General features: G+C 42.1%; 1 protein-coding gene across 3 annotated transcripts in view; it reads right to left on the bottom strand.

The window, feature by feature from the left end:
• The window catches only part of LOC125448607 (rab effector MyRIP-like), a 328,324-nt gene that overhangs the window by 95,541 nt on the left and 209,408 nt on the right, over positions 1-23,375 (bottom strand). For all 3 annotated transcript variants that reach the window (XM_048524019.2, XM_048524027.2, XM_048524011.2), the window contains exon 4: positions 9,029-9,165. In XM_048524019.2, the coding sequence (XP_048379976.1) occupies positions 9,029-9,165 (137 nt within the window). The remainder of the gene's footprint in view (positions 1-9,028; positions 9,166-23,375) is intronic.

Consider the following 23,375-nt stretch of genomic DNA (forward strand, 5'->3'; position numbering starts at 1 on the left):
AATGCATACAATACTTTTGAAGTAGTTTCTTGAAGGACATGTTCTAGAATGAACCTGAAAGCAGGTTATACTCGACTTGGTATTGTGCAGTGTAGCAAGACTAACCAATGATGTCGGAATGCAGGCATTCACAGTTAGCAGTAATAATGGGAACTGCAGATGCTGGAGAATCCAAGATAACAAAGTGTGGGGCTGGATGAACACAGCAGGCCAAGCAGCATCACAGGAGCACAAAAGCTGACTTTTCAGGCCTAGACCCTTCATCAGAGGCTCTGATGAAGGGTCTAGGCCCGAAACGTCAGCTTTTGTGCTCCTGAGATGCTGCTTGGCCTGCTGTGTTCATCCAGCTTCATACTTTGTATTCACAGTTAGCAGATGCATTGGTTTGAAGTTTGAAAGGGAGCAGATGGGTCTGAGACTAATACTTTAAACTTAATAAGGGTAGCTATGTGGGTATGAAAGCAGAGTTAGTTGAAGTGAACTGTAATAGCTAGGCAGGGGGACTGATCAACAGAGAAACAGTGGCAGACTTTTAAGGGGATATTTCAGGATGCTCAGAGTAAGTGAATTTTTACCATAAGGAAAAAATGGAAGAACCACTACCCATGGCTAAGTAGAGAAGGCAAGGAAAACACTAGACATAAAGATAAAATATATCATCGATGAGTAGAAAGTCAGATGATTGGTGTGAATATGCATTCAGCAGAGGATGACTAAAAATTTAATTAGGATAATGAATTTAGAGTAGGGGAGGAAGCAAAACAGAAAAAAATTGTGAGAGATTGTATAACTGCTTAAAAATGAGAGGATTGTGTAAGGTGAGTGTTGGTCTCCTCAAGCTGAAGAATGGGGAGTTAATAATAAATAATAAAGAAATCGAGGAACAAATGTTTTGCTTCTGTTGTTATTACAGATGATATACTAAACACCACAGCAAGAGCTGTAAACAAGAGGTGGAACAGAGAGAGGACTTTGGTGGAATTACAGTCGCTAAGCAAAGTGATGAAATTATGGGTGCACAAATCTTTGGGTTCTGATGGACTTAATTCTTGCATCTAAAGTAGTGGATGCATTGGCAATAATTTTCCAAAATCCCCTATATTCAGGGGAGGTTCCATTGACTAGCTGGCAGAAAACAGAGAATGGCTATTTGGATCAGAGATAACGGGAACTGCAGATGCTGGAGAATCCAAGATAACAATGGCTAATTGGGTCTTGTTCTTAACAGTGAGATTTGATGAGTGAAGTTCTTCGGTTCTTGTGGTGGTGCCCCAACTTTTATGATTTATGTCCATGGCTTTGATGGGTAAAGAACAGAAGCCCAAGCTACCATGCTTTCAAAAATGAGGTGTATCTCAGAACAGCTCAGAATGGAGCATCAAATGGAGCCTGATGCGACTAAAATTAAACAGGAGTTGGAGAAGTTTACTTCTTAAAAGAGATTGCTAAACTACAATCCAGCTATTAGCAGTCACACAGCACTATCAAGGCTCAGAGACTGAAACAAAAGAGTTTGTTAGGCAAAGTGAATGGCACTATGCAGCCACTTGCTAATGAAACACAGATCTCTGTGTCTCATGCTCCAAACCATCCACTAACCAGAAGTTCAAAGGGATATTAACATAATAGAATTTAAACAAACACAACTGCTTCATGAAAAGGCAAAGTTGTTGGAAGTCCACATGAATTACTTTGAGTGAAACAGGAACACCCATTTATAAGGAAAAACTTGTAGAATATTTCCACATGTCCTGTCTAATGACAGCCAGAGTTCCTACACAATTGACACATCAAAGAGACACTCTAATGGGGAAGAGTTACCCAAATGGAAGAAAATGTTCCGTTTTTATTGAAAAATTTACAGCTCAAAGATCACTATGAATTATTAACTGAGGAAAACATTTTGTTCCAATCCACAAGTGATAACCTTGGCTGTTGAGTGAGACAAGAGGGATCTTTGTTGGTTTGCTGCAGTCTATCCTCCAAAACTAAGCTCTCATTAATGAGAAAGATCAGCTGCATATTGTTTCTGATTTTCTGAAGAAGGAATTAGAAAAAAGTTGTGGAAGATGATGTAGACCATAAACCTTCTACACTTAGCCAATCCAAACTCTCAGATGTGATATGACTACTAGGAAGGTGCATGTAATCTTCCATCCAGTCAGCAGGTCAGTGTATATAGAAGAGCTTCACGAAGTCCCATTCCTGTTGAAGGAATCTCAGGAGGAGCACTTTCAAATCTGCAGCTGACCTTTCTCATTAATGAGGGATTAGCTTTAGAGGATAAATGACAGCAGACCAACAAAGATCCCTCTTTTCTCACTCAACAGAGAAGGTCATCACTTATGGATTGGGACAAAATATTTTCCTCAGTTAATAACTGTTCTCTTGTTTATGATGTTGTGAGCCCAGGTAAAGTTGGAAAGGCCTCCAGGTGAAGTATGGGTGATGGATGAAGCAATTCAGGCCATGGGTACAGAGGAGCGTTGTCATTCACTCCACCCTCAAGGTAAATCCTGATCCAACCAGCAATGCCCATACACCATGACTGATTTTAAAAAATGCACTCTCGCTCATTCCAGACCCACACCACTTACCATGTGGAAGTGTTAATTTCCTCATGTCACTATTGCTTCTGTAGTGATTGTAACAAGGTCAGCCAACTGGACATCATAGAATATGAGTTCCCTGATTGGGGCTGTCAATCTGGTCCAATCAGGGAGCTCTGGCTGACAGGTATAAACAGGAGTCTCAGAGGTTCTGTTCACTTTGAGAGCTGGCTCTGAAGGGGCAGTGTGTTAGTCAAGGACTCTTCATATGTAAATAAAGGCTAACTTGGTGATGAGATACGGGCCTCAGTGGAGTTATTTTAGCTTCTTTTTCTGACTACCTTGGTTCTTAATCTTTCTATCAATAGTAACAGTTTCTCTTTACCCACTCTGTCTCAACCTTTCATGGACAAACATGTCGACACAATCTCCCAATATTCCCTTCAAGAGGAACAGCTTCTCCAATCTATCCACATGATTGAGGTGCCCCAATTCTGGAAGCATTCTTGAGAATCTTTTCCACATGCTCTCTATCACTTTCACAACCTTCCTCCCACTGAGGCTGAACCTGTGTTTTATATGGCTTTAGCATTATTTCCTTGCGTTTATAATTTTTGACCCTACTTACAAATCCTACTTTTAACCGCTCTCTCAAACTGTCCTGTCAGCTTCAATGATTAGTGCACATCTACACCCAAGCCCCTCTGCTCCTGAACAAGCTTTAGAATTGTTGCTTGTAGCTACTCCTATCAGAAGGTTCACTGTCATGGTTTACCACACTCACATCCACTACAGCTCACCAAGCTGTGGCATTCATCACTGAATGAAGCCTAGGCATGACCCGTCTTGCTGCTCCCCCTCACTTTGGTGGAAAAGGTCTCTTGCTTTTCAGCTCTGCTCAAACAACCAAAGGGCTAATGTTTTCTTTTCTTTAGAATGGTACCCTTGGTTTAGTATCATTTTAACCATCTCCCTACCACTCTGACTAAAAACCTGATTTATACTTATGCATTTACCTAGTCTTCCACTATTTCCAACCACTGCACTGAAACTTCGGCCAGAAGACATGCTATTGCTTTAAAAAAATAGTTCTATGATGTCCCCTTCTATCACATTGTTATATTGTTCAAGGCTGGTACACTAAAGCAAAGCTGTGTCTTCAGAAGGGCCATTGTGGGGCCTACTGGCCTGGATTCCTGAAGAGCTGGAAGTAAAGGTCTTCATTCTTTTTATGGATTGTCACCATCCAAAGACAGCAACGCACCAAACCTCTTTCGAGGAATACCTTGCAAACCTTCAAACTCCTCCATCTAGAAGATCAAGGCTAGCAGATAAATGGGAACAGCAAGGTCCTCTCTAAGTTACACACCACACTGATTCACACTGTACCTTCATTGTCACTAGGTCAAAATCCTGAAACTCCCTCTCTTACTACATTGTGGACAGTCTGCACCACACGAGCTACTGTGGTTCAAGATGGCAGCTCACTACCTCCGTCTCCAGTGCAATCAACGATGGACTGAGTACTGGCCGAGCTAGTGACACCATTCCATGAACAAGTAAAAAAGAGGTTATGGGAAACATGGTCAGGAGATTTTTTTGACTGAGATGACTGAGGACATGTTGCCTATGATGAAGTAAATTCAGTTTACACAGGAGGCTGAAGGAGGAGAACTTTTAAAGGTTGCCTGTAGGACTGTAGGAGGTTTCAGTGTTGGTGAGATATTTAAGCACGCAAACCAAAATTTTAGCATTCAGTCAACAGGTGACTGCAAGCCAATATGGAAACATAGAAAAATGGAGCTGCAGGTGACCATTCGGCCTATCAACCCTGTTCTGCCATTTAATGTGAACATGGCTGATCATCTAATTCAGTCTCTTGTTCCCACTTTCTACCGCATACCCTTTGATCCTTTCAGCCCTAAAAATTATATTTAACTCCTTCCCGAAAGCATTCAATATTTTTTCCTCAACCTTTTAACATTTCTCTGGCAGAAAATTCCACAGGCTCACCACTCTATAGGTGAAAGCATTCCTCCTCATTGTGGTCCTAAATGGCCTAACCCATCTCCTTAGTCTGTGACCCCTGGCTGTGCGTTCCCTGTCATTGGGAAATACAGATCTCCGTAGAGGTCACTTCTAACCTTACAACGTGTAACAGCAACATGGAGATATGTTATTTCATGTACCGAATCTAGAATGGTTTCCTACAGAGTAGAGAGAGGTCATTCTTAATAGTTTTCACATTTTCTTTTTCTCAATAATTAAGTGCTGAAAACTGAATATTGTCATCAACAGCTCTTCAGATATGAACATTAAAAATAAGACATAATTCCTCTTGATAAAAACCTTTAATCTGCTAAGCAGCTGCAATAGGGACTTTCATTCTTGCAATGTCACAGAAGTTTGGCACATTCTGTTTTTTTTTGAGGTAGGAATCATCTGGCAACAGATATTAATTGGAAACTTCTCGAGAAAATTATTGTAAATGTATTGCTGTTAACAATTACAAATTATAAATGCCTATGTTTTAGAATAACATTAACATCATTTTTTAAAAATACAGTATGGGTTGTGAGCATCACTGCGAAGATGTTTTTTTGACCATCCCAAAGTGACCTTGAACTGATTAGTTGTCTAAACCATTTCAGACAGCTGTTAAGATCCAACTGCTCAGTCACCAGGGCAGTTAAGAACAGCAGGTTTCTTTTCCTAAAGAGACATTAGTGAATCAGGTGACATTTTCACAAGATTGAAAGTGGTTAGTGAGATTTTTTAAATTCCAGACGATATTGAACTCCAATGCCACCATCTGTGGTGGGATTCAAACCCCTGCTTCCCCACAGTATTAACCATTGCCAATAGGCAACAGTCTTCCCCATTGCTAATTGCTTCATTTAAAGCACAGTATTAAATGCAGCCACTTGTATCTTTTATGTGACTTTAACAAAGCAACAAATCCCACGCCAGTTCATATCCTGAAATTTCATTCAGATGGTAAGACTAAGTATCACAAAGTGAATGAGTTCATGTTCCTTCCAATAACTTATTGATCTTTGTAGAACCGTTCATGGGCATGATTTTAAAATGAAATTGAGTGAGCCTAAGTCAGCACATGATATGTATAACTCTGAACTAATCTTGTTTCCATCAATTTCAGATATTACACTAGACTGATTGTAATTCCACACTATGTTTGCACCAATATGTGTCTCAGGCTTTATTCTGCAGATCCTTAATATTGAAATCTTCATTTATTGTCAAGTTTTTACATGTTTCATAATTGGATCAATTCATATGAACTTTGACTTACAGCCATTAAAATGGTTAGAGTTATAATCTGCATCAGAGATAATAGGAACTGCAGATTCCGAGATAACAAAGTGTGGAGCTGGATGAACACAGCAGGCAAAGCAGCATCTTAGGAGCAGGAAAGCTGACTTTTTGGGCCTAGACTCTTAATTTGTGTTGTTTTTATTTAGCTTGTCAGTTTTTGTTGGGGAACTGCAGTTATGTGTGCTGTGGACAATGATGCTAGGTTTTCAATGGGGCATAATCCATTGTGCCACATTGGTCACACAGGTTAAGGGGAAAGCAAACTGCCTCCTATAATTCTCATGTGCCTGATGGCATTTTTTTTTTTGCATTTTTTTTTAGAATTAGAATTAGAATCTCTACAGTGTGGAAACAGGCCCTTCGGCCCAACAAGTTCACACCGAACCTCAGAGCATCTCACCCAGACCCATCCCCCTAATCCACACCTCCCTGATCACTACGGGCAATTTAGCACGGCCAATCCACCTAACCTGCACATCTTCGGGCTGTGGGAGGAAACTGGAGCACCCGGAGGAAATGCGTGCAGACACAGGGAGAATGTGCAAACTCCACACAGACAGTCGCGTGAGGCTGGAATTGAACCCAGGTACCTGCGCTGTGAGGCAACAGTGCTACCCACTGTGCCACGGTACCGCCCCGCCCCGTGTGAAAAAAGATTTGGGATACTCTTACATCAGTTGTAAGCTGGATAAGACCTGTCACCCAGATCATGTACTGGAGATTCTGCTGACAAAGGTGACAGAGTCATTGTGGATGTTAAAAATCCTTTTGGAACCTTCAAAACAAGGGTTTGACTGATTTTGGGAGCTGGAAGGCATGACTGCTTGAGCTGTGAACCACTTCTTGGTGACAGTGCCCCCATTTCACTTGGCATCCTTCCCAAAGGCAAAATTGGGCATGGAACCCACTCTGCCCTCTGCTGGCTGAGCACCACCCTTCCAAGTTCCATTAAATGGCCAGAACACATTTTATTTGGACTGGAGGAATGGAGGGAGGGTTGCAGGTGGTGGTGGGCCATCGACTTTCTGGATCTACCTTCCTGACCTTTTGAATACAGCAAAACCGACACCTTTCCCTCATCTGTGATCCTTACGGCAGTGAATAATGGGAGCATGAAACAAACAAAGAAACAGTAAGTGCTGGTGAAACGCAACAGGTCTGGCAGCATGTATGAAGAGAGAAAACAGAATTAATGCGTTGGGTCCAGTGACCCTTCTTCAGAACAAAGAATATAATTCTGAAGAAGGGTTCAGATGATGGATCACTGGATTTAAAACATGAGCTGTGTGTTTTTTAGCACAACTGGTTGCCTTTCTCCAGCAACTTCTGTTTTTGTTTCATTCGGAACTCCAACATCAGTAGTGTTTTGCTTTATAATAATGGATATATTTCACTTTCCTGTTACGAGCTAGATGTGAGTCTTGAGGCCCAAAGACTCACAGATACAGAATCATAAGCACCAAAACAGACCCTTCAGTCCAACCAGTCCATGCCAACCATAATCCTAAAATAGCCTACCTGCCTGCTCCTGGCCATATCTCTCCAAATCTTTCCTTCTCATGTAATTATTTTTTCTAATTCACTCACAGGTTGCAGGCATCACTGGCCAAGCAGCATTTAATGCCCATCCTGAACTGCCCAGAGGGCAGTTAAGAGTCAGCTGCATTACTGTGGGTCTGGAGTCGCATGGAGGCCAGACCAGGTAAGGATGGCAGTTTCCTCCCCTAAAAGACATTAGTGAACCAGGTGGGCTTTTCCAACAATCAACAAAGGATTCACAGGATTTATTGAATAGATATTTATTGAATTCAATTTCCACCATCTGCCGTAGCAGCATTCAAATCCAGATTGCCTGAACATTATCTGGATCAATAAAAACTGGAAGAACAGCAGATGCTGAAAATCAACAATAGAAACAGAAGTTGCTGCAAAAGCTGAGCAGGTCTGGCAGCACCTGTGCAGGAAAAAACAGAGTTAACGTTTTGGTGACCCTTCCTCAGAACTGATGGTAGCTGGGAAAACGTTAGTTTATATGTAGAAAATAGAGAGGGGAATGGGGTAGTGCATGGAGCCCAAAGAGAGAGAAGAGCAGTTGGATGGACAAAGGAGTTGGTAGCAATCTGGCGAGGATGGTGAATACCTGTTAATAGGGACTGTTCGTGACTAACAGTAAATGGTGTGTAATGGCAGGCTATGTGATAATGAGGCCTGGTGTGTGGGATAGAGGACTAGGACATGGGAGAATTTCAGCTTTAAAATTATTGAACTCGATATTGAGTCCAGAGTTATCTGGGTCTCTGGATTAACGGTCCAGCAATAATTGCCACTAGGCCATCATCTCCCCAGAATCTAATGCCTTTTAAACATTGTGACTGCACCTGGATCCACCACTTTCTCAGGACGTTCATTCCACATGCGAACCACCCTCTGTGCAAAAAAAATTGTCCCTCTTATCTTTCTTAAATCTCTCTCCTCTCACCTTAAAAATATGCCCCCTTGTCTTAAAACCCTCATCCTAGGGAAAAGACACCTACCACTAAACTTATCTAAGCTCCTCATGATTTTATAAAGCTCTGTAAGGTCACCTCTCCATCTCCTACTGCCCACTGAAAGAAGTCCCAGCCTATTCAGCCTTTCTTTAGAACTCAAAACCTTCAAACATCCTGGCAAATCTCCTCTGACCTGTCTCCAGCTGAGTAATACCCTTCCTATAACACAGCAACCAAAACTGGAGGCAGTACTCCAGACGAGGTCTCACCAATGTCTTGTCCAATCACAACATAAAGTTCCAACTCCTATACTCAGAAGACTGAGCAGTGAAGGCAAGCGTGCTGAGTGCCTTCTTAACCACCCTACCTATATGTGAAGCAAACTTCAATGAATTATTTACCTGAACTGCTAGGTCCCTCTGAAGGTTGATGGAATGTTTACATCCCAGATATGTGGGATCTAGTCCTATTGATAGAATTTAGAGATGTTTTTCACATTGGATCTCAAATTACCATTCTCAACCTCACATTTGTGGTTTTTATCAACACATTATTAGACAGAGAAATAATGGTAATAAAGCATATACATATAAGATGGAGTGGGGGTAAATCTAACATTTGTACAGCCATTCTAGACTGAATTGTTTTGGGTACCTAATACGTTTGATGAACTCCTCCTGGTTGTAAGGCGTTTCTTGTACAATGTGTGAACCACCTTAGCACTGCCAAAGTGTCTGAATCTGCCCTTGACATTATTGTAGTACCATTCCAAAGACTGGGTCCTCAGCAGCCTAAAGGAACAAGAAGAACTATAGTCAATTTTGGAAACACTAAGTATAAAACACATTTAATCCAGTGAAGAAAGCTCTAATGCAAGAAAAATACACATTTTGATTTATAATGTATAAAGGCACATATGGCGAAATGCCAGGGTCACTTATGGGAAATAGTCCTGCTCATATTCATACTACTGCCTGGAAAAGAAAATGGTGTGTTAAAATAAGGAGAGTGACACTTGATTCAAGTACAAAGATTTTGAGAATTTTGTTTGAGCACACTTTTGATATGTGCCTACCTTACCCTGAAGATAGTTCATCTTTAATGAATCTATGTGAGCATGTAATGTTGTAACTCTGCTGTGGGTGTGTAGAATCAAATCAAGTCTGTAAAAAAATCATTGCAGAGATAGTAGGAACTGCCAACGCTGGAGATCTTACCTCAGATTCATCCAGCTCTAGACCGTGTTATCTCTGTAAAAATCAATGATAATGGGAACTGCAGATGCTGGAGAATCCAAGATAATAAAATGTGAGGCTGGATGAACACAGCAGGCCCAGCAGCATCTCAGGAGCACAAAAGCTGACGTTTCGGGCCTAGACACTTCATCAGAGAGCTGTAAAAATCAGTTGGGTTTGCTGGACTATCTGCTTTGTAACTTGTAATGTGTTTTACTGTTTTAAGTGAACTTACCCATGGAGTTACTCAATCCCTGCTGAATGGCCAGTTAATGGACCATGGTCATTAATATGACATGGTGGTAGCGATGGGGTAACATAATTCTAATGAGGCCCATCATGCTTGGACACTAGCAAGTAAATTAATCTACAAGGTGAAACACATTGTCGACAGTCTTAACTCATGTTGAAATGTATGCAAAAACTTTTGATAGTTTCTTCATTACAATGGCAGCGAGTGTGGAAAGTGCAGATTGCTGATAAGTAGACAAATCCCTATGAAGCAGCCAGTTTAAGTCACTAGAGAAAGTTAAGATACAGTTACAATTTTAATCTATCCCTCAGCAATGCCCAACGAGCAAATCGGATAGAAAAACAACAAGACTAATTAGCTGTAATCAATGAGCTCAGTTCATTCTACGTACAATTACCAAACAATGAGTGCTGTATATTTAATACTTTGGGCTTGCTAGTTTGTTGTCAATGAGATTTTTTAATCTGACTGGTTACTCAGAGTGTGGGACGTTTTCACTATTCCTGGACTCCAATGACTCACTATAAATGATGGGGGAATGAAAGTGGCCCGGTAGCTCAGTGGTTAGCACTGCTGCCTCACAGCGCCAGGGACCTGGGTTCAATTCTAGCCTTCAATGACTGCCTGTGTGGAGTTTGCACATTCTCCCTGTGACCAAATGGGTTTCTGCTGGGCGCTCTGGTTCCCTCCTGCAGTCCAAAGTTGTGTAGGTTAGGTGCATTAGCCCTGGAAAGTGCAGACTTAAGGGGATGGGTCTGGGCAAGATGCTCTTCAGAGGGTTAGTGTGGACTTGTTAGGCCAAATGGCCTGTTCCCACATTGTAGGGATTCTAAGGATATAACATTTGAATTTGATAAGGCAGAGCTCAACAATCAGAGTGACCATTTTGCTGCTCACCTTACAATCTAGGGTAATTGTCTGCAGGAATATTAAACATATCCTTTCAACTGTTTATTAGAACAGCTGTATGTTATCTTGCAGGCAGCGATAATTTTATAGATTCTACCGTTACATAAGCCCACACCCTCCATAACAGTGTCCATGGAAAGAGAGCAAACTAACATTTCAAATCTAGATGACTGTTCATCAAATGCTTTTCCTCTATGAATGCTGTCTGCCCTGATGTGATTTCCAGCATTTTTCAGTACAGATTCCAGCATCTGCAGTAATTTGCTCCTACCTCCCCTAACATCCTTTTCTGAATATGTTCTCCATCTAAATTAGACTTACCTGGGGAAAAAATAATCTTACACAAATACAGCTGCAAACTTCAAATCACAGTTATAAATGTCATCACACACAAATCAGTGCGATAATATGCAAAGTTTACAGTCCATATCTTTCCTATAACCCAACCATTAAATGGCATATGGCAACAAAACACCAGGCTGTGAATGCTGCTAAGTTGTAGCAGTCATGTAATCTTAGTGCATGGTGACAAACAAGGGATTTTCCTTCATAAACTGAATATCAGTCCGGTTATTGGCCAACAATCATTATTTCAAAGGAAATCAAATTTCTGAAAACTGATTTGTGTTAACATGAGGCACCAGCGGGTTCAAGAACAGCTTCTTCGCTGCTCAAAGATAGTAAGAACTGCCGATGCTGGAATCAGAGATAACACAGTGTGGAGCTGGAGGAACACAGCAGGCCACAGGAGCATCAGAAGAGCAGGGAAGCTGACTTTTAGTGTTGGGAAATTTTCTGAAGTAGAGTCTCGACCCTGAATGTCAACTTTCCTGCTCCTCTGATGCTTCCTGGCCTGCTATGTTCCTTCAGCTTCACAATGTGTTATCTCTTCTTCCCTTCTGTTACTAGACTGATGAACAGACTCTCTAACTTCAAATAATGCTGATCTTGCTTAGCACATGCTCTGTGCAATGTAACCTGTACGCTTCTGTCCAATGTATTTTTAACACTGTGCTCTGTGTGTTCCCTGTTTGCTATGATCTGCTGGTATTGCTTGTAAACAAAGATTTTCACTGTACTCAGGTACAAGGTGACAATAAATCAAATCAAATCAAGTTTGTCGCCTGTTATAGCTCCTCTTTACCAAAGTGTGACTGCCGTCCAAATCCTGTGAGTCTCATCAAACCACTTTATTCACATGTTTGTGTCCAAATCCTTCCCTGTTAAATACAGATAAATCCACCGTTTCCTCACAGTGTCTTGCTTATGATTGGTGGTGTCAATGTTACAGCACATTATACATCACCAGTTTGTTATTATGTCCATTTGCACTATATTTACGGATATATTTAGAAGCACCACTTGCAGTTGGGATATTATATACTGCTGTTGCCAATAATGCAATCACCTTTAATAATGCAAACACATTTTTACAATCATTAAAGCGATGGTTTCCTTTTGCACATTAAATAATAATCATGGTGCAGACTGGCAATATGCAATTGCTTTTGATCTATGAAGAGAGATTACAGAGTTAATGCCCCATTCAAATGCAGGGAAATGTCTCTCATTGCTTGCCTGCTGATCTATCCCCATTTGCAATGATCAATCTCAGATGTGTTGTCGTGTAACAAGGCTTGTGATTGTAACTAAAAGTCAGGACTAAGGCTGATCACCAAGAGAATGTTAATATAATGCAATGAGAAGAACCAATTTTGTTTACTTCTGCGGCTTTGAAGATCTTTTATGAATTACTGTACGTAGTGCTGCAATGCGTGAGAATATGCCTGAGTTAGCACATTGCTACAGTATTGAATGGGTCCCAGAAAGACACTACATCTTTAAGATAGTCAGATAGCATCACAACATGTGATGCTGTAGTATATGAAGGCTACATTCAGTCAGCAGGTTGTGTCATAGCAAGCAGAAAGCTGGTCAGACTCTCAACAGACCAGCCAACTACATACATTTGAACAGAATATCTTAAGTGAGCGTATAACTGGGACAGTGCAAATCTTGTGGCATTGTTATAGTGTCCCTTCCTCTGAGCCAGAAGGCCCAAGGTTTACGTGATACCTGCCCTCACAGGTGCAAAATTACACACCTGAACAAGTTGACTAAAATAACTACAACCAAACTGTATATGTAAGGCTGGGATGTCATATTAGTCTATATAGTGAGTTGTGAATAAACCTCCAGATGTCTGTCTCAATATGAACCTGATTCTCTATGGGATATGATGCCTGGGCTAACACATCAAAAAGCACAGGATAGTAGCACGGTGGTAGCAAGAGGTCACATCAGCACAAATGGACTGAAACTCAACAGACGTGTCCTAAACATGAGAGATACTTTGGGGAGTTAGCAAGGACAGGGAGGGTGCTGGTGACGCCCACACCCCATGAAAGACAAGTAAATACATGTTGCAGTTTGGGTGAAATGATAAAAACGATTGTTTAGCTTAATGTTTTGCCTGATTTCCCCAGGCTAGGCTGTAGAAACATCTCAGACATCCCAATTATAGGTGAACGAGGTCTATTCCACTCTGTGAAACCCAAATTCTGGAATGGGGGAAGAGGGCAAGGAGATATCCTTGTTGACCTGGCATGAATCGCTTTTCTCTGCAAAGAGTCTTTTTTTAAAATTCTGACTTGGGGTGTGGGCATTTCTCACGAGGCCAGTGTTTGTCCCATTCAAACTAAATAGCTCGCAGAGCCATTACAGAGAGCAGCTGGGAGTCAAATACACTGTTGTGAGTCTGTAATCGCATGTAGGTCAGGCTGAGTCAGGAAGGCAGATTTCTATTCCTAACAGAAGCACTGTTTTAGGTGGAGATCTTGAGTAGATTGGGCCTGTTTTTTGATTTTAAAAAATATGAGGCTGCCTGACTGAAACATACAAGCGTCTTAGGGGACTTGACATAGCAGATGTGGGAAAATTGCGTCCCCTTGTGGGATAGTCCAGGAGCAGAGGACATCATCTCAGAGTAAGGAGTCACATAATTCTGTGGGATTCTTTACCACCGAGAGTTCTTGAGGATGGGTCATTCATGGCTGAGATAGACAGATTTTTAGTCAGTAATGGAATCAGGGAATATGAGGAAAAAGCAGGACAGTAGCAGTGAGGGTTATCAGATCAGTAGACGCGATGGGCTGAATGGCCTACCTCTGCTCCTTTATCTTAAGGATTAAAAGCTATAACTAAAGAAAATGGATTTTTGCAAAGAACAGGGATAGCTTCAAAGCTCTATTATGGCAGCAGCTTTTAATTCCAGATTTGCTGATTGAATTTAGACTCTAGAAGTTGCCATGGTGAGATTTGAAACCACACCCACTGACAACTTAGTAACTGGTTTATAGGTCTAGTGACATCCCTGCCTGCTCCCACCCCTCCACACCATCATCTGCCTCAGTAATCAGGCTGGTCCTAGATCCACTGAACTCTTGGCAGCCATGATCATCCCTACCCTTCTGGAACTTACCTCTTGCTGGTGAGGTAGGTGGTTCCAAATGGGAAATCTTCTCTTGGGCCTGAGAACCCCGGTTGTGTTGGCAATCCTTGGGTACCAAGTCTGTAATCAGGCCCGCACAGAAAATGCATTCCCCGGAAGTTGAAAGTAAGCAAGCTTCCCGATCACCGAGACAGAATGCAGGATCCCAGGTTCCGCACTCTCGGATGCTCAGTCAACTGTGATGTGCAGATAAACAGAGAGAGGCTGTGCTTCACCAGGCGTGCTTTGTAAGAGTGGCAGGTCTCATGGGGCTAATTGCAGCAACAGGCCTCATTACAAAATGCAGGAATGGTGCTCTTTAGCAAGCACAAAAACCGCACCAGAGCTGTGGTTTGAATAAGAACTCAAACCATAAACTGTTGCTTTCAGTGGGAAATGTAGCACTATTTAAATGGTGCATCAAACCAGTACAAAATTTTAAAACACAGCCAAAATTATATTGTTCTAATTTGATCCCAATATCTTCCCTTAATGGAATTTTTTATTTCCATCTTGCTTAGGAAGTACATTAGGAATTTATTAAGGCTCTAAGTAAAACTATAACATTGAAATACAGAATACACAAAGGTCTTATCCTCATTTGTAAGCAGCACAGCTTGTGTGGAAAACAGAACTGAACAGATACTATTTGCTTTAAAGGAACAGACAGAATTAATGATTGAGTGTCAACCTCAAAATGCCTTTAGATTGTCAGAGAAAGTGAAAGTTGAGTAAGAAATGTCTGAGAAGGTTGGTTTACATCAGGAGTCTGGGTTAGCCTCAATAAAGTGAGGATTTCGGGAGGAAAATATCCCATGTCAATTACCAGTGGGAGATAGTGGCTTCATGGTGATGGTATTAAGCTAATAATTCGGTTAATACTGTGGGTTCAGCTAAAGTTAATCGTCATGATTGTGAGGCCATAGTTGATTCCTTCTTTTAAAGTGCATCCGGTTCATTAATGACCTTCCTATAGGGAAGGAAATCTGCTGCCATTAACTGGCCTGCCTTACCGATGACTCCAAAGCCATGGCACTGTTGTTTTGGAATTGGTCCAGCAAGCAAAAAGGGTGCATAGGATCGGTCAAACAATTATAGGTCGGTCAGTCTGACCTAGGTCCTGGTCAAATTACTAGAAACAATATGAACAGACAGGATTAATTACTACTTGGAAACGATGGTTTTGTTCAGGGCAAGTTGTATTGCACTATCTTATTTGGATTTTTTGAGTCACCTGTAGTGGGATTGATGAGAGTAGTATTGTCAATGTTATTTTTGTATATTTTGGTACGAGGTTTCACAAAGTCCCACATGGTCAGAAAAATTAAAGTCCACGGAATATGAGGAAATGTGGATGCAAGACTGGCTCAGTGACGGGGAACAAAGGTAATGGTTGATGCATATTACTGAGAATTGAAAGTGGTCTCCAGTGGTGTACCACAGGGCTCAATGCTGTGTCTCATGTTATTTGTGGGATGTATCAATGAGTTAAATGCGGATGGCATGATTGGGAAATTTACAGTCAGTACTAAAATTCACTGGGTAGTCGATGGTGAAGATGATGGCTGTTGACTGTAGAATGCTGTCAAAACCATTGTGTGGCTGGAAAAGCGGCAAATGGAATTAAATCCAGAAAAGTGTGAGGTTACACATTTAGGGATCAAGCAACAAACAGGTGGGTACTGATAGGGATTGACACAGGGAGAGACCTTGGAGGCATGATCACAAGTCCCTGAAGATGGCAGGATGGTAGACAAGGTGGTTTTCGTCATTGGTGAGGTATTAAGTACAAAAACAAGGATGTAATGCCAGAACTATGTAAAGATACAGGTTAGGCCACAGCTGGAGTTTTGTGTTCAGCTCTAGTATCACATAGCAGGAAGGCCATAACTACATGACAGAGTGTACAGAGGAAATTTAAAAGAATGTTGCCAGTTTGTGAAAATTTAGAATCCCTACAGTGCAGGGACAGGCCACTTGGATCAACAAGTCCATACTGATTCACCCTCTCACTCTATCCCTGAAACCCCACATTTCCCATGGCTAATAAACCTAATCTACACACCCCTAGACACTATGGGCAATTTAGCATGGCCAATCTGCCCATCTTTGGACTGTGGGAGGAAACTGGAGCACCCAGAGGAAACCCATGCAGACATGGGGAGGATGTGAAAATTCCACACAGACAACCGCCTGAGTGTGGAATCAAACCTGGGTCCCTGGTGCTGTGACGTAGCAGTGCCAACCACTGAGCCACTGTGCTGCCCCCACAAGAAGAAATTGTAGCTGTAAGGGAAGTATTGGACAGGTTAGGGTCATTTTCCCTCGAATAGAAGAGACTGAGGGATAGCTTAATTGAGGTATACAAAACAACGAGAGGCCTGGATAGAGTGGACAGGGAAGGCGTCCTTACCCTAGTGGAGAAGTCAATCACCAGGAGGCACAAATTAAAAGTGATTAGTAGAAGGTTTTGAGGGAACATGAGGGAAGGCCTTTCACCTAGAGGGTGGTGGGTACCTGGAATTTGTTGTCCAGTTTGGTAGTTGAGGCAGACTCCCTCAATTCATTTCACAGGTACATGGATCTGTTCCTGAACCACTGGAACCTGCAAGGTAATGGACTAGATGCTAGGAAGTGGAATTAGAATGGGTGGCTATATTATTCAGCTAGAAGCTGAAATAAGACAGAAGGTGGTAGTTGATGGGAAATGTTCATCCTGGAGACCAGTTACTAGTGGTGTACTGCAAGGGTCGGTGTTGGGTCCACTGCTGTTTGTCATTTTTATAAATGACCTGGATGACGGCGTAGAAGGATGGGTTAGTAAATTTGCAGACGACACTAAGGTCGGTGGAGTTGTGGATAGTGACGAAGGATGCTGTGGGTTGCAGAGAGACATAGATAAGCTGCAGAGCTGGGCTGAGAGGTGGCAAATGGACTTTAATGCAGACAAGTGTGAGGTGATGCACTTTGGTAGGAGTAACCAGAAGGCAAAGTACAGGGCTAATGGTAAGATTCTTGGTAGTGTAGATGAGCAGAGAGATCTCGGTGTCCATGTACACAGATCCTTGAAAGTTGCCACCCAGGTTGACGGGGCTGTTAAGAAGGCATACAGTGTTTTAGCTTTTATTAATAGAGGGATCGAGTTCCGGAACCAAGAGGTTATGCTGCAGCTGTACAAAACTCTGGTGCGGCCGCACTTGGAGTATTGTGTACAGTTCTGGTCACTGCATTATAAAAAGGATGTGGAAGCTTTGGAAAGGGTGCAGAGGAGATTTACTGGGATGTTGCCTGGTATGGAGGGAAGGTCTTACGAGGAAAGGCTGAGGGACTTGAGGCTGTTTTCATGAGAGAGAAGGTTGAGAGATGACTTAATTGAAACATATAAAATAATCAGAGGATTAGATAGGGTGGATAGAGAGAGCCTTTTTCCTAGGATGGTGACAGCGAGCACGAGGGGGCATAGCTTTAAATTGAGGGGTGAAAGATATAGGACAGATGTCAGAGGTAGTTTCTTCACTCAGAGAGTAGTAAGGGAATGGAACGCTTTTCCTGCAACGGTAGTAGATTCGCCAACTTTAGGTACATTTAAGTCGTCATTGGACAAGCATATGGACGCACATGGAATAGTGTAGGTTAGATGGGCTTGAGATCAGTATGGCAGGTCGGCACAACATCGAGGGCTGAAGGGCCTGTACTGTGCTGTAATGTTCTATGTTCTAGAATGGCTGGATGGCCTATCTCTGTGCTTTGATTTTTCTATGGTTCTAAGCCACTTCATTGAAGGGCAATTAAGATTAAGAAATAAACATTGGTCTTGCCAGCAATATCTATATCCCAGAGATCATTTTTAAAATTGCAGGCTAGGCTCAAGATTCCACGTCTACAGGTCCCTGGTACAAACTCTATGCAATATTTATACATTCTAAGAATGAAATGGAAACTTACAAGTAATGGTGCTGGGAAATGTTTAACCTTTACACTGTCAAGCCTGTTAGAAAACTAGACTGAAGGACGCAAAACAATGCCTCCTGGCATTGGGCACATGAGAATACTAGCACACCATCCTGACTTGGAAAGCAAATAGCTGTTCCTTCAGTAACAACACCGACAGTCCTTACACCATGTGGTCTGCAGAGGTTCAAGAAGGCAGTAAGCCATCACCTTTTCAAGGATAACTAACTGTGGGAAATAAACATGGGCCCAGCCAGTAATACTCACATCCCCAAACAAAGAAAAGAGCCACTGAAATTTGCTGAGGTAAACTGAAGTCACAAATACAACATGTTTATGTATAAAGGGGAATGGTAAGCTCTGAAATATAGTTGACGAGAAAATGCTGAGGAGACATTTTGACTACCAACCTGATGGGAAAATAGCCTCACAACTTCCTGGCACCATAAGTCAAATTATTTCACAGGGCAAGCAAGAGAATTATTTGCTTTATGCCACATATTTGAGCAGGGTATATTAACTTCTTCTTGTAAACCTTTCTTTAATGACTTGGACGGAGGAATATAATGTACTGTAGCCCAATTTGCAGTTGGCACTAAAATAGGTTGGCAAGTAAGTAGCCAGTTTTGAGAAGATTTGTAGCTCAGGTTGAGGTACTGGATGTGAGTTTTCTCGCTGAGCTGGAAGGTTCGTTTTCAGACGTTTCGTCACCATTCTAGGTAACATCATCAGTGAGCCTCCGGTGAAGCGCTGGTGTTATGTCCCGCTTTCTATTTATCTGGTTAGGTTTCCTTGGGTTGGTGATGTCATTTCCTGTTCTTTTTCTCAGGGGGTGGTAGATGGGCTCCAAATCAATGTGTTTGTTGATGGAGTTCCGGTTGGAATGCCATGCCTCTAGGAATTCTCGTGCGTGTCTCTGTTTGGCTTGTCCTAGGATGGATGTGTTGTCCCAATCAAAGTGGTGTCCTTCCTCATCTGTATGTAAGGATACGAGTGATAGTGGGTCATGTCGTTTTGTGGCTAGTTGATGTTCATGTATGCTGGTGGCTAGCTTTCTGCCTGTTTGTCCAATGTAGTGTTTGTCACAGTTCTTGCAAGGTATTTTGTAGATGACGTTCGTTTTGCTTGTTGTCTGTATAGGGTCTTTTAAGTTCATTAGCTGCTGTTTTAGTGTGTTGGTGGGTTTGTGGGCTACCCTGATGCCAAGGGGTCCGAGTAGTCTGGCAGTCATTTCGGAAATGTCTTTGATGTAGGGGAGAGTGGTTATGGTTTCTGGGCACAGTTTGTTGAGGAGGCTCATCGAATTAATTCTGAGGAGGAGAGACTGAGCGGTTTAGGCCCATACTCACTAGAATTTGGAACGATGAGAGGAGATCTAATTGAGGTATATGAGATACTGAAGGAAACTGACAAAGCAAATGCAGAGCAGGTATTTCCTTGTGTGGGACAGTCTAGAATGAGAAGTCAGTGTTATAGGATAAGGGGTGGCAGATTTAAAACAGAGGTGAGAAGGAATGACTTCTCTCAAAGGGCTGCGAATCTGTGGAATTCACTCCCTGAGTGTGGCGGATGCCAGGGCACTAAATAAATGTAAGGAGGGGATAGATTTTAAATCAGTAATGGCTTAAAGGGTTATGGGGAGTGGCAGGAAAGTAGATTTGAGGCCACAATGAGATCAAATGGTATTAAATTAAATGATGGGGCAGGATTGACGGCTGAATTGCCTATATTTACTCCTAATACTTATTATTAAAAAATGCAGGCAGCAACTATGCTCCTGTGTCACTGAGGATTATACAAAATCCTCAGCATAAAACTTGTGAAAAAAAAACAAATCAAGCTCTTGAAAAAAGTAATCAATTTGGTGCAAGGTTAAATGTATTTTAGGAGTCGGGCTCTGTATGAAGTAACATCAGGCACCCAGCTTGTGTGAAGTTATGTTGGCCAGAACAGTGGCTCGGTGGTTAGCACTACTACCTCACAGTGCCTCAATTCTAACCTCAAGTAACTGACTGTCCGTGTGGAGTCTGCACATTCTCCCTGTGTCTGTGTGGCTTTCCTTCGGGTGCTCCGGTTTCCTCCCACAGTCCAAAGGTGTGCAGGTTGATTGGCCACAGGAAATGCAGGGCTAAGGAGATGGCCGGGTGGTTCTGGGTTGGGACGCTTCCGTACTGTAGGGATTCTGTGAAATCAGGAAGATTATAGCCGAATCTTGCCTGGACCAACCACGTAGGACTGGTGCAATAATTAAAACAATCAATAAAGCTGAGCTTGCAGCACATAACCCACAGCTTACACAAGAAAACAGTCTGAAATAAGCCAGTGGCTCTTAAAGATTGCTGAGGCTTTCAGATGAAAAAATTGGTAAGCATTGTGGGAAAAGTAAAGTAAAACATGAGGAACTAAAAAAGGGGAAATTAAATTAAACACCACTGTGATACTTTCTGTGGTTCACTCTCAATTGTTTGAGACAAAAGCAATAATGAATTGTTTGTTCAAGACAGGCTTGTGATTATCATTTGGCAGTGCGATAATTTCTCAAGAATAGGATCAATGTTTCAAATAATTTGAAAAAAAAATCTGCCCTGGTCAGTTTTGATAAATAGAAACATAACCATGAGGGATGTAATCAATTATACCAGCAGGCACTTTGGGTATTTCTAACTATATTGTCGGGCAGAACCTGGTGAATGATACTGGGGTTTTGGTAACTTTCCACCAAGACAGCAGGATCCCTCCGTCACTTCTTCTCTGGGAAGGACTGTGTCCCCCTGAGGTAATTGGCAGGTCAGTGGTGAGCCTTGGGGTACCATGGGGGTATGAGGTCATGAGGCTGTGAGGGGTGGTGGTGGCATGCTGGTGGCCCCTTTCTCCCTTTCACAGCCTAGAATCCATTTCCAGAGTCGACTAACTTGACTCCTTGCAGCCCCAAGAACAATCACGGCACTATTTTATGAAGGGGTGTCCACAGAGTCAGGAAAATACTCAACACAGGCTACTCTCTTTGGGCACCGAAATACTGCCCCACATCTCACTTGGTCCAAAGGCTCCATAATATTCTGCGTTAATTTAACGACAGCAAATGTGTAAATGTCCTTTTATATTAATGTGCCTCCTTTTCTTGGGTACAAATATTTACCCAGCTGACTCATATCAGCATGAGAGATAATAGGAGCTGCAGATGCTGGGGAATCTGAGATAATGAGATGTGGAGCTGGATGAACACAACAGGCCAAGCAGCATCAGAGGAGCAGGAAAGCTGATGGTTCGGGCCTAGACCCTTCTACACCTTGTTATCTCATATCAGCATGACCCCAGTATCTGCCTTTTTCATGGAAGGATTTTTGGACATGAATTTGGAGTTTTGTGCTCACTTTGAAGATTGCTGGCTAACGGAAAACAAATATTTGTTTTGTTTCAAAGATGTTGGTGTCACTGGAAAAGCCAGCAGTTATTGGCCATCCCTAATTGGCTGGAGAAGATAGTGTTAAGCTGACTTCTTGAACTGTTCCAGTCTATGAGATGGTACAGACACCCACCATGATGTTAGGGAGGAAATTCCAGGATTTTGACCGAACGAGACCAAAGGAAAAACAAAGTATTTCCAAGTAAAGAAGGTGAGTGGCTTGGAGGGGAACTTGTGGGTGGTTGTGTTCCCATGTATCTGCTGCCCTTATTGTTCCAGGTGGTGGAGGTTTTGGGTTTGGAAGGAGCTGCAGGAGAAGGCTTAGTGAATAATACCAGTATCTCTTGCAGTTGGTACACACTTCTGGCAAAGTGAATTGGTGGTGGAGTTCATCGGCGTTTCAACCGGTGGATTAGAGTACCAATCAAGTGGGCTCACTTTGCCCTGGATGGTGTCAATCTTCTTGAGTGTTGTTGGGGCTGCACTCATTCATACAAGTGGGCAGTATTCCAACACGCTCCTGAGCTGTGCCTTGTAGATGGGCAGACAGGATTTGGGGAGATAGGAAGGTGAGTTTCCACACCCTTTCGTTTTATTCATTCGTGGAATGTGGGCAGCATTTATTGTCCATCTCTAACTGCCAAGAGGGCAGTTAAGAATCTATTCATGGTTGTGGATGTGGAGTCACATTTAGGCCAGATTAGGTAAGGATGGCAAATTTCCTTCCCTAAAGGACATTAGTGAATCAGATGGGCATTTTATGACAATTGACAGTGGATAATATGGTCACCATTGGAATAGGTTTATCAAATTGAATTCAAAGCTATATCGATGGAAAATTAGCCTGAAGTTACTAGATTACTAATCTGGGGACTTTGTCACTGCATCACCATTTCCCCATGCTCTTATTTACACGGATAGTTTAGTTAAGTTTCTGGTCAATGGTAACTCTCAGGACGTTGACACTGGGGAATTCAACAATGGTAATACCATTGAATGTGAAGAGGTGATGGCTAGGTTCTCTCTGGGTGGAGAATGTCATTGCCTGTCACAGTGTAGCGCGAATGTTGCTTGTTGCTTATTAGCCCAAGATAACAGAGCACCCAATTCTAATGTAAATAGAGCTATTATTGTCTGAGAAAATGAACCATTAACCAGCTTCAGTGATGCTGTATTAGCTCCATAATGTGGTTCCAGTCAGTTAAACTCTCTGAGAAATGACAAGGGAATATTTTTTATGAACTGAAAAGTATATGATGCAATGATACAATAGCTTTAGTGTATGTACTGACCACTATAACCAAAGGTAGTCTGTACCCGTCCGTTAACATTATTTCAACATTGATAAGCTCCATTTATTTTGACACTGAATCTGAGCTGCAGTCTTAATCTCCCTTGAAACTGGGAGAGGTTAATTTCACTGATAATGGGAACTGCAGATGCTGGAGATTCCAAGATAATAAAATGTGAGGCTGGATGAACACAGCAGGCCAAGCAGCATCTCAGGAGCACAAAAGCTGACGTTTCGGGCCTAGACCCTTCATCAGAGCTCTGATGAAGGGTCTAGGCCCGAAACGTCAGCTTTTGTGCTCCTGAGATGCTGCTTGGCCTGCTGTGTTCATCCAGCCTCACATTTTATTATCGAGGTTAATTTCACTACTCAGTTTTCCTCTTCAGTTAGGGTGCATCTCAAAAAATACAACTTCTGTAAGCACAGATTCTGTCACGAAGCTACCTTTCTTTTGTCTGTTTAAGGG

The sequence above is a fragment of the Stegostoma tigrinum genome, chromosome 2 (genome assembly GCF_030684315.1).
Source record: "Stegostoma tigrinum isolate sSteTig4 chromosome 2, sSteTig4.hap1, whole genome shotgun sequence".
Lineage (NCBI taxonomy): Eukaryota > Metazoa > Chordata > Chondrichthyes > Orectolobiformes > Stegostomatidae > Stegostoma > Stegostoma tigrinum.